This window comes from Syngnathoides biaculeatus, chromosome 23 (genome assembly GCF_019802595.1).
Source record: "Syngnathoides biaculeatus isolate LvHL_M chromosome 23, ASM1980259v1, whole genome shotgun sequence".
Classification (NCBI taxonomy): domain Eukaryota; kingdom Metazoa; phylum Chordata; class Actinopteri; order Syngnathiformes; family Syngnathidae; genus Syngnathoides; species Syngnathoides biaculeatus.
Genome location: NC_084662.1, coordinates 10,270,749 through 10,286,352, shown reverse-complemented (window position 1 = coordinate 10,286,352; position 15,604 = coordinate 10,270,749). Strand labels below are relative to the sequence as shown.

The window sequence follows — 15,604 nt, the reverse complement described above, 5'->3', positions numbered from 1 at the left end:
CGCGACTCTTGTGAGGATAAGTGGCTAAGAAAATGGATGGATGGCAACGTGGTCACTTGGCACATGTTAGCATTACAATTAATGTTTTTCATTTATGTTTATGGCAGACTAGTGTCAAACGGCACCCCCCTCCCCCCCACCATTTCTTTAACGTCATTGTCTCACTGGACCAGAAGGAGATGAATAGTGACGTGAGCAGTCCGCCACTCAGCCCGCCCGCCAAGCGTCCCCACAGGGAGATGACGTCCGAGCCCAGCTCCAGCGACATTTCGCCCTCGCCCCAGACCAAAAGCCAGAGGGTGAGCTGGGACATTCCCACCTACCGCACCAGGTCGGCTTGCTTAACGTTATTTTACTGTTTAAGTGTGTATCAATTCATACACTACTCACAAAAAGTTAGGGATATTCCTCTTTTGAGTGAAATTTCACGACAAAGCTAAAATGGACAATAACCTGGACAGGTGAACTTAATTTGACCTTTTCTAAGCTTTTCAATACGCATGTCCAACTATTCATGACAAATGTTTCAGTACCTTTTGGACAACTTACTGTTCTCTTACAAGGAGAGAAATGTCAAAAATCACCTTGGGAATTTGAACCATGAATTGATCCTATTAATTTCCAAGGATGTTCACTTGTCTGGGACTCTTCCAGTCTGTCCTGATCTCTGTTGTTACCCGTTTGCTGACACTCCATAACATGATATATTTTGTTGCCACTTCCTGTGAGAAGTGGCGAAATGGTGACGTACTGTTGCTCATTTAACAAGTCTTGATCTCAGAAATGTCAAAAATGTGAACAGCATGATAAAAAAAGGACCGTTTAAATACTAATTTAAAGTGAATCAGGAAATGGACTGGGTAAAACATTTTTTTTTCTGAATTCTCCTCTTCAGACATTTCACACATAAGCCCAAAATTGCTAACCTTTTGTGAGTACTACATCACCAGATCAGCGCAAGAAGCCTAAAACAAATCCTGTTTATCATTTCCAGGTTATCATCTCGTATCATGCAAAACGGGCACGGTAATACTACACAAGGCATTCAACCTAAAAAAAAAAAAAAATATCACCTGAGAAAGAATTCCTGATTTAATTGCTAGTTTATTTTTTTATTGCATGCACAGGCCACATGGGGCACCGGAAGGAGGAGCTGGGGCAGGGCGACCACTCGCATATGAACGGTCACGGGGAGCTGAAGAGGAGTTGCCGCGTGAAGAAGAGCCAGTTTGCACACCTCAACCAGAGCCTGCTGTTTGACCAGCTGGTCAACAGGTAAGCGGGTTGGCAATGCTCATTTTAGACTTGAAAATGGACCCGTGTCTCAATTTGGGTCCACTTTCGGAACCTCCTACCCTTGAGGATGAACGTGGAAATTAATCTTGACATGCAACAATCATCTACCCTAGCATGTTTATTGGTATACGTCTGTGTGTTTTGCATACACACTCATCCATTTTTTATAAAGAATCCCTCTTGTTCAAGCCTTCAATGCATCAAGTTGCTGTGTTCGATATTTTTGCAGCACCGCTGAGGCCGTCCTCCAGGAGATGGACAACATTAGCAGCATCAGGCAGAACCGCGAGGTGGAGCGTCTCCGCATGTGGACCAGAGAGACAGAGGAGGTATGAGTAAAAAAAATAAAATAAAATGTAAAAACTAACAAAAAAAAAAGATTAGTGATTGTCAAAAATATGGTACTGATACCACTGGTGGTACTTGATAGAATCCGTGACCAAGTACTGTTTAGATGTTTTTAATTTTGAATTCGGATTAACTCTTGTTGGTTTTTATGGTGTTACGTGGAGAGCATTTTTTCTTTTTTAACATCGACATACTTGGTGTAAAACATTTTTCAGTCACTGTTCTAGAACTAACAATCAATGTGATCCGATTCTTCTTTCAGGAAAACATGGACATGTATTCTCGGGTGAAGCGGAGGAAGTCCATGCGCCGCAACACGTTCAGCCTGCCCGCCCACCACAAAGTCATGAGTAAAACGCAGGAGGAAGAGGAGGAGGGCACGGAAGGTGATTTCCTGACTCACGGAGGTAGATCTTTAGGAATCAGCCGAGTAAACGATGGGGAAAATGTTTTGTAAACGAGCAGAATCTCACGGGGAAGAAGAGGAGGAGGACGCCGAGGACGAGGATGACGACGGGGATGAAGCGGAGGAAGCTGGGGAGGGAAACGACAGGCCCTACAATCTGAGGCAGCGCAAGACTGTACAAAGATACGAGGCACCCCCGATTGGTAACCACCGTGCTTTTCGTTGCGTCTTTTTTCCGTAACGGCAAATTGCGAACAATCTGATCTCATTTCACGTCCTCAGAACCAGTGAACAGGAAGCAAAGCAACCCCACGCTCTTTGACACCCACAGACCAGCAAGAAGAAGCCATATACGGTCAGTGGTGCTAAATGCTGGTAGTTGGAATCCAACTTAATAAATTTAGTTGCCCCTCGTTTTTTTAAAATTAGAATAAAGAAATACGCCATCCACAGCAGCGACACGACCTCGTCCTCTGATGAGGAGCGGTTTGAGAGGAGGAAAAGCAAAAGCATGACTCGGGCCAGGAACAGGTGAGAAGATGCTCAGATTTTTTTTGCCGTTATTCTGATTTTGATCAGTGAGGTTTAGATTTTTGAGTTGTCAAATCTGATCCAGAAGTGAAACAAAAATACCACCAGAACCAACTAAAAAAGGGGCCATTTGAGACAAAGATCACCATTAGTGTTAGTATTTTTTGTCTTTTCCCTGTAGGTTTATTTTATTTTTTTTTTTATCTGTTATGAGAACCCAAAGAAGGAAAAAAAAATTATTCTGATCAAATGGATTCACTTAGTTATTAGTGCAATAATGTCATTCAGTTGACAATAATGCCAAAGGGTTGCTTAATTCTTCTGTTCAATCTCATTTTTGGCCGGTGATCCACTTTTATTTTGACATTAAAAATACATTTGGATTGTGGCTTCTTTGTGGACTTCTGCTAAGCAACGACTTTTATCTCGCAGGTGTCTGCCCATGAACTTGAGGGCAGAGGACCTGGCGAGTGGCGTCCTGCGCGACAGGACAAAAGCGGGTGCCAGCCTTGCCGATGTCGACCCCATGAGCCTCGACACCTCAGTGAGTCCATTCCTCTCTCACGTGAGACCACTGCGGTTGTGATTGTTATTTAAAAAAAAAAAAAAAATTAACGCATGCTCTCATTCAGGTGAGATTCGACCAAGTAGGCGGCCTCGCGAATCACATCCAGTCCCTGAAAGAGATGGTGGTCTTCCCGCTTCTGTATCCAGAGGTCTTTGAGAGGTTCAAGATTCAACCTCCTCGGTGAGTACAAACCTTTTTTTCCATAAATTTATTTCCAGGAAGTTGGCTACTTTATTGATCCCGACGTCAATTATGGAAATAACTCAACTATCAAGTAAATTTACAACATTTACATTTTCAACTATAGAATTATGCAATAATTGCATCTATTGAGCGAGGGCTTTATTTGTTCCAAAACATGTCCGTATTTCATTACGCAACTTTAATGGAAAAGCAACAAACAAGTGACATAATTCACTGAAACACAAATACGGCATACGCACAACATTGTGCAGTGACCGCACCTCAGTTATTAAATCGCGTCTGTTATTCTGCTGGCTAAAATTTCCACAATTTTGTTCCATTTGAGACCACGTTTGTCCTTCTCGTTAATGCGGAAGGAGTTGTTTAAAACTTTCGTGAAAATTGGCCAATTAACTCATGAATCCAATAATTAATACCGTGACCTTTAAAATTCTCTGAGCTTTATTTTATGTAGGTCTTTCCTACCTTGCCTTGGTGCAGCTGTTCCGGTTAGCAACAGAGTGGAAATGGCTCAGCAGTCAACGCTTATTCATAGCGTCATTAAACATATTTATAGTTTCTGCCTTTTTTACTGATTGAAAAATTGAGGCATTTTTTTATGGCATTCATTTTGGCATTTTTGGAGACCACTGAATTAGGGTGCCATGTTTATTGTGCACTGGCCACTATTTGAGGAAAATAGTACTTTGCGTGAAAAGACTTTTTTGACAAATTTTGCATCATTCGTGTTCTAAACCTAAATATTGACTGACAACCTTTTTGCAGGGGATGCTTATTTTACGGCCCGCCAGGGACAGGCAAGACCCTGGTGGCTCGGGCCCTGGCCAACGAGTGCAGCCAGGGGGAGCGCAAGGTTTCCTTCTTCATGCGCAAAGGCGCCGACTGCCTCAGCAAGTGGGTTGGCGAATCGGAGCGCCAGCTGCGCCTCCTCTTCGACCAGGCGAGTCACATTTCTCAAACACTCTTCAAAGAGGTTGATACCGGAGCTAGAAGCTTGGAGATTTTAAGTTTTGTTTCTGCTTCTTCCTGATCAGGCATACATGATGAGGCCATCTATCATCTTTTTTGATGAGATTGATGGCTTGGCTCCAGTTCGTTCCAGTAGGCAGGACCAGATACACAGGTAAAACAACATTACTGTGGTGTCCTCGCAGAAAACGAAAGTGATTGTTTGGCTGGCCTTAAAATGCACAGTTCAAGTGACACAATTCCTTTTTTTTTTTAAGCTCAAGGTAAATAAAATATAAAAAAGAAATCATGAAATAAGATCAAATTGGAATCAGGATGAATTTGGTGTAAGAATCTATATTGTATAACATATTAAATAAAATGAAAAAAATCAGATGTAGGCGTTATTTGGGGCACCTGACACTAGGCCCTGTCGTGTTGATTTAGCCTTTTGATTCTGCGCTGTAATTATTGATTTGCACCCGTCCCTGTCATTTTTAGTTCCATTGTGTCCACTCTGCTGGCCTTGATGGATGGTCTGGACAGCCGTGGGGAGATAGTGGTCATCGGTGCTACCAATAGACTTGACTCTATCGACCCGGCACTGCGGCGGCCTGGCCGTTTCGACCGGGAGTTCCTATTCAACCTCCCTGACAAGAGGGTGAGAGATGCTGTACCGGTATTATGAGCCGGAACTTGATTGATGCCAATCATAACCTGCCTTTTTTTCGTCGCCCTAAAGGGCATTTAAATGACATTTCTACATGGAGGCCTGAAGCAGTTAGGAATCCCCTGTGTTTTGGACTTTATGACCACACACTTTTATAAAGCAAGAATAGTGCCTGTACTCGTAAAAAACATGGTCATGTGATAAATGTTGTGGTCACGGAGTAAGAATGACTATAAATCCAACAATTTTATCAATGCGTGAGGGAGGGTGGTGGCAGCTTTCAGCTTTACGTGGGCTACATGTAAATGGTTGCAGAGATTTATTGAAATATTGTTGCATATTGTAATGATTATTGGAAATAATTAACATGATCAGTGTTCATAGCAATAAAAATATCTATAGGTAATCTGAGAAAATTTAGTTATATGAGAAGCGTGCGCATGAATCTGAACCCAAGAAGTAGCTCTCTGTTTCGAAAAGGCTGGTGACCCCTGATCTCAGCGTTGCACACGGTTGCATCAGCGAGCTTGTCACGATTTTCAAAACATGCTTCTCGTGCAAACAAAGGACCCGCTTGACATGTTGAAATTCAGATCGGCCCTCTGACTCGCACAATATTTAAGCTTGAACCAAGTTGGCCTCTCCAATCCACAAAGTGTGATGAAAGACGACGAAAAGCCTCGTGTTAACAATAGGGAGCACGCTTTGCTTCTTGATGTCTGCCTATCAAAGCAGAATCCTCCGTAACTTCCGCGGGTGACGCACCAGGCTCGCGTTGGTCGTGAAGCTCACCGTATGCAGCTGTCAGTTTCAAAATAAGAGCCCGAGTGAACCACCATGTTTATAGTTGCGTTGCATCCTGTTGTCTTATTCAACATGCCAGTCAGCAACCAGAGAGTTATCATTTCCTCATTACCTTCTTATGGAAGAAAAAACCTTCCCCTAATACAGAGAATGCATTAAACAGATGTTTTGTAGCAGTGCTTGCAGCCCCCCCAAGAAGATCCCAAACAGATCCCTATAGCTCTGCCCAGAGTCAAATAAACTCCCAACAATAAGCATAAATCAGGGAGACACAGCCAGATGGATGAAGACACTGAAACCATGCGGGAGGACACAGGATTACACAGATGAGGTTTTAACACCAAAAGCAGTTACCGTTATCCTCTCCTTCCTGCAATATCTTAAGATTTTCACACTTAACAGGGCTTGCCAGGTTTTAAGTCACACATATGAGAGCCACTAGCCTCTAATACATTTTATAAGGTTGCCTTTTTAATGTTCCATCCGCAAGGATTTTAGGCCCAAGGAGTATTACTGAAACTTTACTGTAAAAAGTTGTACAATTTTTCATCACTATTATGCTGATGTTGCTTGCTTGAAATGTTGTTTTTTTTTTTTTTTCTTTCCTTCCTTTGTACAGGCCAGAAAGCACATCTTGCAAATACACACACGGGACTGGAACCCCAAATTGTCTGAGCCATTTGTAGATGAACTTGCAGAAAAATGTGTCGGTAAGAAACCCCGGCAACCACTCATATACTTACTGTCTTCTCCATCCATCCATCCATCCATCCATCCATCCATCCATCCATCCTCAGTCCTTCTTATCCTCATTTGGGTCCCAGCTGGCTTTAGCTGGGAGGCAGGACACACCCTGAACTGGTGGCCAGCTAATTGCAAGGCACATATAGACAAACAACCATTCACACTCATGTTCTCACCTTTGGACAATTTAGAATCTTCATTTAACTGACCCATGCAGGTCTTTGGACTGTAGAGGCAAACTGGAGTACCTGTAGAAAACACAAAATAATGGAAATAATAATAAATCCACAGTTGGATAGATGGTCAAACTTTTAACCAAGCAGATGTTTTAAGTAGCCTTTTAACCTTTTTAACCGTCTGACAAGTTCAAAAAGGCACTAACTATTGTTAAGATGCAAGTCCAGTGTTCTTTGGCTTAGTGTCAAAAACAAAAGCAAGTGAGAAAAATCTGGTGTGTTCCCAGCATGTTGTTGGAGGAACAGTGATTGCACCAAAGAAGAATACAATGACACTTGAGTAGCATTTCCGGTTTTGCGATCATTCCTTTTTTTTTCCATTGCCTGCATCACTGCCAACTGGTTTTGGGGGAAAAAGCCAAAATAAAACTTAAACACATGACTGGCACTAATCCCAGATGCTCCTTGAGCTGAAGAATTAAGTATTAGTTTTTTTTCTTTGGCTTTTGTTTGCTTGTACAAAAGCCAGTGATGGAAAAATGTGACAATAAAACTGCAAATGTCACTTATTGCATTCTAGCCGTGGAAAACAAATTAACTCATTTTGTTGCTGTGTTGTTGACAGTCGTATTTTACTGAGCAGCTAAAGAAGAGATGTTTGTTTTCCTCTACGGTACAGCTACACACAAAATAATATTTCCAGATTCATTTATTTTTTAAGACCTTTTTCAAATAAGTATTTTTACTCTTAAAACGAGTTTTAATCATCACTGTGTTTTTGTTCCAGGCTACTGCGGTGCTGACGTCAAAGCACTTTGCACAGAGGCGGCGCTGGTGGCGCTGCGCCGCCGCTACCCGCAGATCTATGGCAGCAGTGTCAAGCTGAAGCTGGACGTGGCCTCTATCGTGCTGGGGCCCGCCGACTTCTGCCAGGCCATGAGGGCCATTGTGCCGGCCTCGCAGAGGGCCCTGGCGCCCCCGGGGCGAGCCCTGTCGCCCATCCTCAGGCCACTGCTCGGTGGTGTGTTCTCCTTGGTGCTCAATGCTCTCCTTAGAGTATTCCCTCATGCTCAGTGTCCGGAGAGGGACATGCACGGTAAGCAGAATTTTGTCTTGAGAGAGAGAGAGACTCACAGTTCCCACTCCCGCAACCCCTGTGAGGATAAGCACCTCGGATATTGTGCGTCTGTGGCAGGCGGTGACAATCAACTGCTCGAAGAGGCCATGTACAGTGATGAAGAAAACGAGGACCGCGCCACTTCCATCTACGAAACCCAACCCGCCTTGTGCCCGATCAGCCCGCCGCCGTCCTCGGACCCCGCCATGCATCGGCCCTTCATTCATTGCTCATTGTGAGTTCACCAGACAAAACATATTCAAGGCAGAGCTCTATCCCTTCAGTATCCGCATTGTATAGGAGTAGTTTACGATCTCAGTAGATTGCAGCGCGATTAGAACGGCGCCATATGCTGGATCTGGTTCTTCTTCTTTCTTGTAGTTCCCCCCATCAGCAACCCACAGCATACCGGCCCCGTCTGCTCCTGACTGGCTCCTCGGGGTCGGGACAGAGTTCCCATTTGGCACCTGCCTTGCTGCACCACCTGGACAAGCTGCCAGTGCACCGCCTGGACTTGCCCACCCTCTACTCCACGAGCGCCAAAACGCCGGAGGAGTCCTGTGCTCAGGTAATGGACACACTGACACACAAGCAATAAAATTCCTCGGTTAAAGCCTTGATTTTGTTTTTGTTTAACCGTACTCAGGTTTTCCGCGAGGCCTGCCGGAGCGTGCCCAGCGTGGTGTTTGTGCCGCACATCTCTGAGTTCTGGGAGACAGTGAGCGACACATTGAAGAGCACCTTCCTCACCCTGCTGCTGGACGTGCCCTCTTTCTGCCCTGTCCTCATCCTTGCCACTGCAGAAACGTCCTACCCGCGGCTCTCTGAAGAGGTCAGAACATGGCAACGTTTATCCGGGCCACATCAGATGGCGTGCAATTTGGTCCGAGAGAGACATGTTGCTGTATTTTGGGAAATGGAGGGTCGGATGAACCCTATGTGTAAGCGTATTCTGCAATGATTAGATAGGAGAGTGAAGTTTTTAAACTTTGGACAAATTTTGTTCTTTACAATTTTATATACAGCAGTTCCTTGATACGAGTATAACTTATTCGTTGATTACGCTCATAACTTAAAACCCCTTTATCTCAAATTGTCTTTTGTTATTCAAATGAATGGAAATGCCATGAATATATTCTGCCCTTTCCCAAAATGTGTATTTTATTGATGCAACATAGCACTCGATAATAATACACGTTATAAAACCATAAGCTACCCTAATGAGATGAAAAAAAACTTGCCACATTACCTCAATTAAATTGGCATTGTGCTGCTCTTTCTGATGTGCGTGCCTTAGGTTCCTGGGAAAAGTATAAGGGAAGCAGACATACACAGTTCATTGAGACGTGGCAGCTCATCAGTACGGCACTAATATTTTTGTTGTTTGCTAAGGATAATGAATACATGATTAAGTATAGTTATTTCCAGATACGTTGCCGTACTGTTTGTGTTCATTTCATTCTTCTAGAGTTATAGCACTGCAGCATTGATGCTATTTAGCTTTAGCATACTTTGGCATTAAGATAATGGACAGAAAGTAAAAACTTACGTGGTTGTTAAAATTCACATACATTTATCCGATTGTGGTCTTCACGCTGGATTTTTCACAACGCTGATGTGACAGTTCTGCCGGATTTCTGTGGGAAATGCACGGGCGCATAACCTCGATCTTCTTTTATGACTCTAATGCTGCCATTTTGCTGGTTCTCTCAGTGAAACGGGCAAAAGATGCGGAGGATCCATCAGAGAGCAATTTGTAGGATTACCTCTGAATACTCAGAAAATGGATGGATGGATGGATGTTAGAAAATCCCTCTTACCCTTTCAATGAGGATACAAGTAATTCAACTTGGCGCGGTCACCTCACTCACTCACTGACCAACACCCCCCACACACACACACCTCTTTTTGGTTTATGTTTTGATGAGCAATTGGACATCGAGCAGCATCGCCGACTCATCCGCTATTCCAAAACCAGAGTAGTCCAGTATTACTCATGATGACACTCTTCGACACTTAGTCTCCATTTTAATCCAGATATCATTGGTGTCACGCCAGTAGAACAGGTGTTAAATTACACATCGTCATGCATTATTCACCTCTTCCACGCGTCTGCACTCTGCAGACTTTTATCACCATGAGCAATGGCCGGCGTTATCACTCCCTTTTCCTCTAAGCAGCTACATCATTCCCTGCAAATTTATCCCCGTTTCTCCTCCATTTTTTTAAAAATGATTACCCACTCTTGTCCGAGGAAAGATTCCAGAAAGACGGAGAAGCAATTCAAACGCATTAAGAGATAAGAGAAAGGATTGATGTGAGAGAGGAAAAAGGAGGTCCGTCAGCAAAATGGTTACCCAGAGGGTGCAGCCTTAACTCCTAAGCACAGCAGCGACTGATTTGAAATGCAGCTGCTGGGATTGTCTTGGTAGTAAAAATGATTAAAGTAGTATTCTCCCCCCTCCCCTCTAGGTTAGGAGTATGTTCCAGAAGGCCTACGGGGAGGTGGTCACACTCCATCCTCCGAGTGAAGAAGAACGGAGGAGCTTTTTCTCCGACCTGCTGCTGGTCCAAGCAGCCAGAGCTCCACCGCGCCTCAGGAGTGCAGGTACTCGGGCACAAATATTGGGACACCTTTTACATTTGCTTGTACAGTGGTTGACCGGGCGTCCCCATAGTCGATTGTTGTGGGGGCGAGTCTAGAGTCTCATTCATAAGCTGCGCCATTATCATCCTTCCTTTTCCCCTCTCCGATATGATTGGATGATATAGAGAAGGGCTTTACAAAAAAAGTCTGCATACTGCACCAAAATAGCACGTTATGGAGACATCTACATGATGTACTGTACAGTACAACACAAACAGCGCTGAGCTCGAGCTACTAAACAACAGCTACAGATGCGATGTGAATGGGTAAGTATGTGAGCTGCCTACTTATGGCGACACTAAGCTAATGTAAATTCAGTGTTTTGATGGGAATTTCTCACTGCCAACATGGGTGCCACAAAAAAATAAATCTTTTAGCTGAATCTAGTCTTCATACTGTATGTCTCTGACAACAGCGGCACAAGGCAGAAATGTGTGTCCAAGTCTCTGCCCGCCAATTGAGTGACGGCGCCAATAAACAGCAGCAACCGATTCTGGAACTAAGACTTTGTCAAAGGTGGTTTGAGCAATAACGCAACACTGTTCTGGACATTCTTTTATGTCCGTATGAGAAATGATTATCATAGGAAATCATACTAAAATAATCAGATGGTAAAAACTGCTACCATCATGAACGCTTTGTTTATTGAACAAGAAATGTTTTAACCTTCCTATTACTGTTGTGTGTTTTATTCAATCACCATTATCTCTGCTCAAGAAAATGAAGTAAAAACAATTCAATTTTTTCCAATTTGATATTTTTTAAAAATACATTTTAATAAATTATTGATTTTAATCGATTTAAATCTTTTAAAATATTTCTGAATTTAAATGAAATCTTAAAGCCAATTTAACTATTTTTTTTTTTTTACTTTTGAATTGATTGTCAGTATTGCATGTGCATATTAACTACTGTGTGTTAACCACTTTAAAATAAAATGGTAAGCAAAAACACACTTATTCTCACTAATTTATTAAAACATGCACCCAGCGTTGTCCTTACAATGCGTTTGGATCAGAGCTCTTTCAAACTAAAGTTTAATGCAACAGGAGCCTAGTTTTCCTGAAAATGTTGGTAAAATTCAGAATTTTTAGGTAGCTCTGGACGCAGACAAAATTTCTTTATTTATATGCTGACCCCTTAAACCGACGTGCTCTAGAGGGCAGTGTTGGTCTTTGTGGGTTTCTTTGCATCTACAAACTTCGAATATGCATCTTTCAGGACCAAGCAGAGAAGCACAGACAGAGCCAAATGTAAGCCTCATTCATATTCTGTTTGCATATGTGAGAGCTAAATATTTGGCCCGTGAGGTGTATTACGTGGCTGGAGGATATGCGCGGATGTAAATGTTTCCTGGGTTAAAATCCCCCTCACCCCGTAGTATTTCCCATCACATCCTTATCCCAAGTGTTAATGTGTACTATACCACTGGGCCGCTCCTTTGTTCATGTGTAATATAGGCTCCCGTCCTCCCTCTCCTCCATAATACAAGGCTCGGGTCCTCTGTGACACTCTTTGGGGATCTGAGTTCCAGCAAGAAAAAAAAAAACTGCTCGAGAAGAACCAGCGTGTGAGTGCCAGAGCTATTATCCCTAATTAGAGTCAGGCAGCGCTCGTGATGGAGGAGAGGTGAGGAGCCACCGGGGCTTTCTAACCATGTCTCATCGGCCTACAGATGGAGCCTGGGCAGTGGACATCGGCTTTTCCTTACTTTGGACCAACACTCTACACTTCATCATTTATTTAGGCCAGGGGTGGGCGAACTTTTGTACTCAAGGGGAGCATAATGATTTTTAAAACGTGTAGATGAATCAGGCCATTCGTAAAAGAGGTGGAAAAAATGTATGTTAAATATGTAAAAAAAAAAAAGACATTTTCAATAGTTTCCATTTTTAAACATGATTTTCATTATTTTATGAATTAAATGAAAAATGAACGGAAAAAAGTTCTTCAATTTTAACTCATTTCGATGGTCTAGCCACCAACTGGAAACAAATCGTTTACTGCCACAGACTTATACGGTGGCACCTTTAGATAAGAGTTTAATTCATCCCGTGGCTGAGCTCTTTTTCAAGTTGGTCTTTTGTCAAAGCGGATTCCCCCATTGATATTAATGAAAATGCCATTAATCCGTTCAGGTGCCAAAATGCCACCCCATTTTTATATTTTATAGTATATTTTTAAATAACAAATATTGATTGTTAAAGAAATGGTTTCTCTTGTCACTTTAGCTCGGTCTCTTCTTTACACTCTTATCTCCGAATTTTATTGCAAAAAGTTCACTTTTGCTGAACTTATTTTGTATCATTTCAATTAGCTACTTAGCACTTAGCTTAATGTAATTTGCACTTAATGAACTTGAATTAACTTTATTACGACTATTTTTTTTTCATTTTTGCTTAGCCCTAGAGAACCCAAGACATCCAAATCCTCTTTTAAAATTGTGATCCATGGGTTCTCTAGGGTTAATTATGTTCGGGTCTTTTCTCTTCCATAACTTTGGCCTTTTTTGCAAGGCATTCTTTTGTCTCAACAGATGGCCATTTCAAAAATACCTGTGCAGGGTGGTTTGTTTGTGCCTCTTTTTAACGGTTTCTGAAATGTATAAGGCACGCGTCATTACATAGCACCAAAGCGCACGGCAAGTTGCAACATTTTCTGGATGTTTCTTCACCACAAAGTTCGAAACTTTCTCCCTCATTGCCACCACTTCCTTTATCTCGGTGTTAGAGATAGCCGCCTCCTCGTCTCCCCGCCTGAACTCTCTCTTTTCACCTCTTCTGCTGCTGCATCTGTCGCTCCTTTAATTCCTCCGTCATCAGCTCCTCGTCAGCTCTGTGGCTTCAAAATAATTTTCACGCCCTTGGCTGGAGTTATTGACTTGATGGATTCCTTCTGCTTGAAATACAGTGGCTGTAATATGAGTGTACCCCTTAAAGAGTGGAAAGGGGGGGCAGTCTAAAGCAGAGTATGCAGGCGAGTATGTGGTGGAGCAGCAGGTAGTTGTTAAGCATTTGGTGTGTGCTGCCAGCGGGTTGAATAAAAAGCGACTAAAACCCAGTGGTGACACCTTTTCCTCATTGCCCTTTACTGAGGGCATTCTAATATGGTTGCTGTAGAACGGTCATAACTCTTTGCCAAGTCGCTCACTCGTACCCCCTGTTTGTGTTTTTCTATTATTTCACATCCATCGACACCATCCTCTTCTTCTCACCGCTTTACTTAGTAGTTGCTTTCTCGGGCCGCATGGTTGAAAAATTCACTTGTACGAAATGCAAAATAAGAAAATGCAAGACGCAACCAAGCCGAGGTGCAGAAATGCAAAGACCGAGTGAAGCTCAAAGAGCTGAGCAGAACCTGTGCGTTTCAAATCTTAACGAAATTCAGGTTTAGAAATGACTTACTTTAATGACAAACAGATCCCCCTAGGTGGAGGCTTTGGATTTGATCTCAACATAGCTTTTGGTTATAAAGAATAAGTGGTTAATCACTGCTTTTCATGTGAAATAAGAGAGAAATGGCAACATGTTTGAAGTCTGACAAGTTTAGGCACCTCACACACTGTCCGCTTTGGTATCTGTTTTTCTTTTTGAAAAGTGTTTTAACCTAATTGGTTCATGCTTTCCTGTTTGATTAAATGTTTACTATATTTGGTGTCTGTAGAGCGGTGCGAGGAGGTGCTTCCCGTGGCCGAGGCTCCAGGCCCCAGGGTTTTGTCCGCTGAGGAGCAGCGTCGACTGGCTGAGCAGGAAGAAAACACGTTACGGGAGCTACGCCTCTTTCTCAGGGACGTGACCAAGCGCCTGGCCACCGACAAACGCTTCAACATCTTCAGCAAGCCTGTAGACATTGAGGAGGTGAGGATGGTGACACGAAGGTGATTTTTCTTTTCAATTTTTTTTCGCAATACGCCTGACTATGTTATACATCTGTCAGGTGTCAGACTACTTGGAGGTGATTGGACAGCCTATGGACCTTTCCACCATCATGACCAAGATTGATAAGCACCAGTACCTGACAGCCAAAGACTTTCTGGTGGACATCGACCTCATCTGCAGCAACGCGCTCGAGTATAATCCCGACAAGGATCCAGGGGGTAAGACTTAACTATTTGTTCATATATGTATGTATGTGTGTGTGTGTGTGTGTGTGTGTGTTCATACAAGACGTTCTTTTATTGACAGTGTAAAAAATCTCCTGTTTCAGTCAAATTTCGCACACAGATAATATTGCATCCATTATTCGCAGATTTTCATTTTTCGTAGAGGGTTTAAGAAACGTAATCCCCGTGTATACGATCTATGAAAACATTACACCATTACATGTCAATTATGTTCTTTAACTTGTATTAGGACGTTGTTGACATAATAGATTAATTAGTAATTACGAATACTGTTGATTTTGCAACGATGTGATATTAATCATTGGCAAAATGCAGTACTCTCTGTCACTTGCAGAGACGCTGTTGAGTCAACATGGGATGTTGAGCGGAGTTTGGATCAGTTTTTTTCCAAAATGAATCAAAAGAGATTCTGAAAATATCAATAAACTGTAAATTAAAGTTAAATTGAAGTAATTAAAGTTCTCTTAGTGTAAATTAATTCCACTCTTGGTTGTATTAGCAATTGTTTGTTTTTCTGCTTTACAATATTGCAGTATGTCACATTTTAACCATTATTTTTTAACTGAGGTGACATCTCAATACTGCACCGTTTGAATTAGCTCCAAAAAAAAAAAATTCACAACCGTAAAACACACAGTTTTCCGTAATCAGTCCGACAGTTTGTTTCTGTGGTTATGTTGCGCTCCATTAGTGATTGAGTGAATAAACAAAAAAATGGACTTAAAAAAAAAAATTCTAATGACTTATTAAGTGAGCCTACAGGCAAGGTAATTACAAAAGCGCCCAGCGCCTTTTGTACCCGTTGGAAATTCAAATGACGAAAGTCACTTCTCTGGTTCCCCGTTTGCTATGTAGAAAATGAGGAAGGCTTGCATATGCATGAAAATTTAATCTCGCCTCTTGTCTTGTAGCCAGAATTGATTTCCGCCACCCCCCCACCAGCGCACCCCCCCCCCCCCCAAATCCCCATTCTTTCGGTCTTGAGTCCGTGGAACATCACAGAAGACAAATGTATGCATAAA

At 42.5% G+C, this 15,604-nt stretch overlaps 1 protein-coding gene across 4 annotated transcripts in view; it reads left to right on the top strand.

Annotated features, from left to right (window-relative positions):
* atad2b (ATPase family AAA domain containing 2B) overlaps positions 1–15,604 on the top strand; it is a 57,332-nt gene that overhangs the window by 3,521 nt on the left and 38,207 nt on the right. Inside the window, exons 2-22 of one of the 4 annotated variants that reach the window (XM_061811954.1) lie at positions 177–331; positions 995–1,026; positions 1,128–1,275; positions 1,526–1,625; positions 1,907–2,030; positions 2,110–2,253; positions 2,333–2,405; positions 2,480–2,581; positions 3,014–3,125; positions 3,214–3,329; positions 4,119–4,293; positions 4,388–4,476; positions 4,803–4,962; positions 6,395–6,485; positions 7,483–7,791; positions 7,891–8,047; positions 8,194–8,380; positions 8,459–8,644; positions 10,285–10,420; positions 14,123–14,316; positions 14,396–14,555. In XM_061811954.1, coding sequence (XP_061667938.1) covers positions 177–331; positions 995–1,026; positions 1,128–1,275; positions 1,526–1,625; positions 1,907–2,030; positions 2,110–2,253; positions 2,333–2,405; positions 2,480–2,581; positions 3,014–3,125; positions 3,214–3,329; positions 4,119–4,293; positions 4,388–4,476; positions 4,803–4,962; positions 6,395–6,485; positions 7,483–7,791; positions 7,891–8,047; positions 8,194–8,380; positions 8,459–8,644; positions 10,285–10,420; positions 14,123–14,316; positions 14,396–14,555 — 2,950 coding nt within the window. Of the gene's footprint in view, positions 1–173; positions 332–994; positions 1,027–1,127; positions 1,276–1,525; positions 1,626–1,906; positions 2,031–2,109; positions 2,254–2,332; positions 2,406–2,479; positions 2,582–3,013; positions 3,126–3,213; positions 3,330–4,118; positions 4,294–4,387; positions 4,477–4,802; positions 4,963–6,394; positions 6,486–7,482; positions 7,792–7,890; positions 8,048–8,193; positions 8,381–8,458; positions 8,645–10,284; positions 10,421–14,122; positions 14,317–14,395; positions 14,556–15,604 lie in introns of those variants that run through there. The other 3 variants (XM_061811957.1, XM_061811953.1, XM_061811958.1) reach the window with 3 other exon arrangements.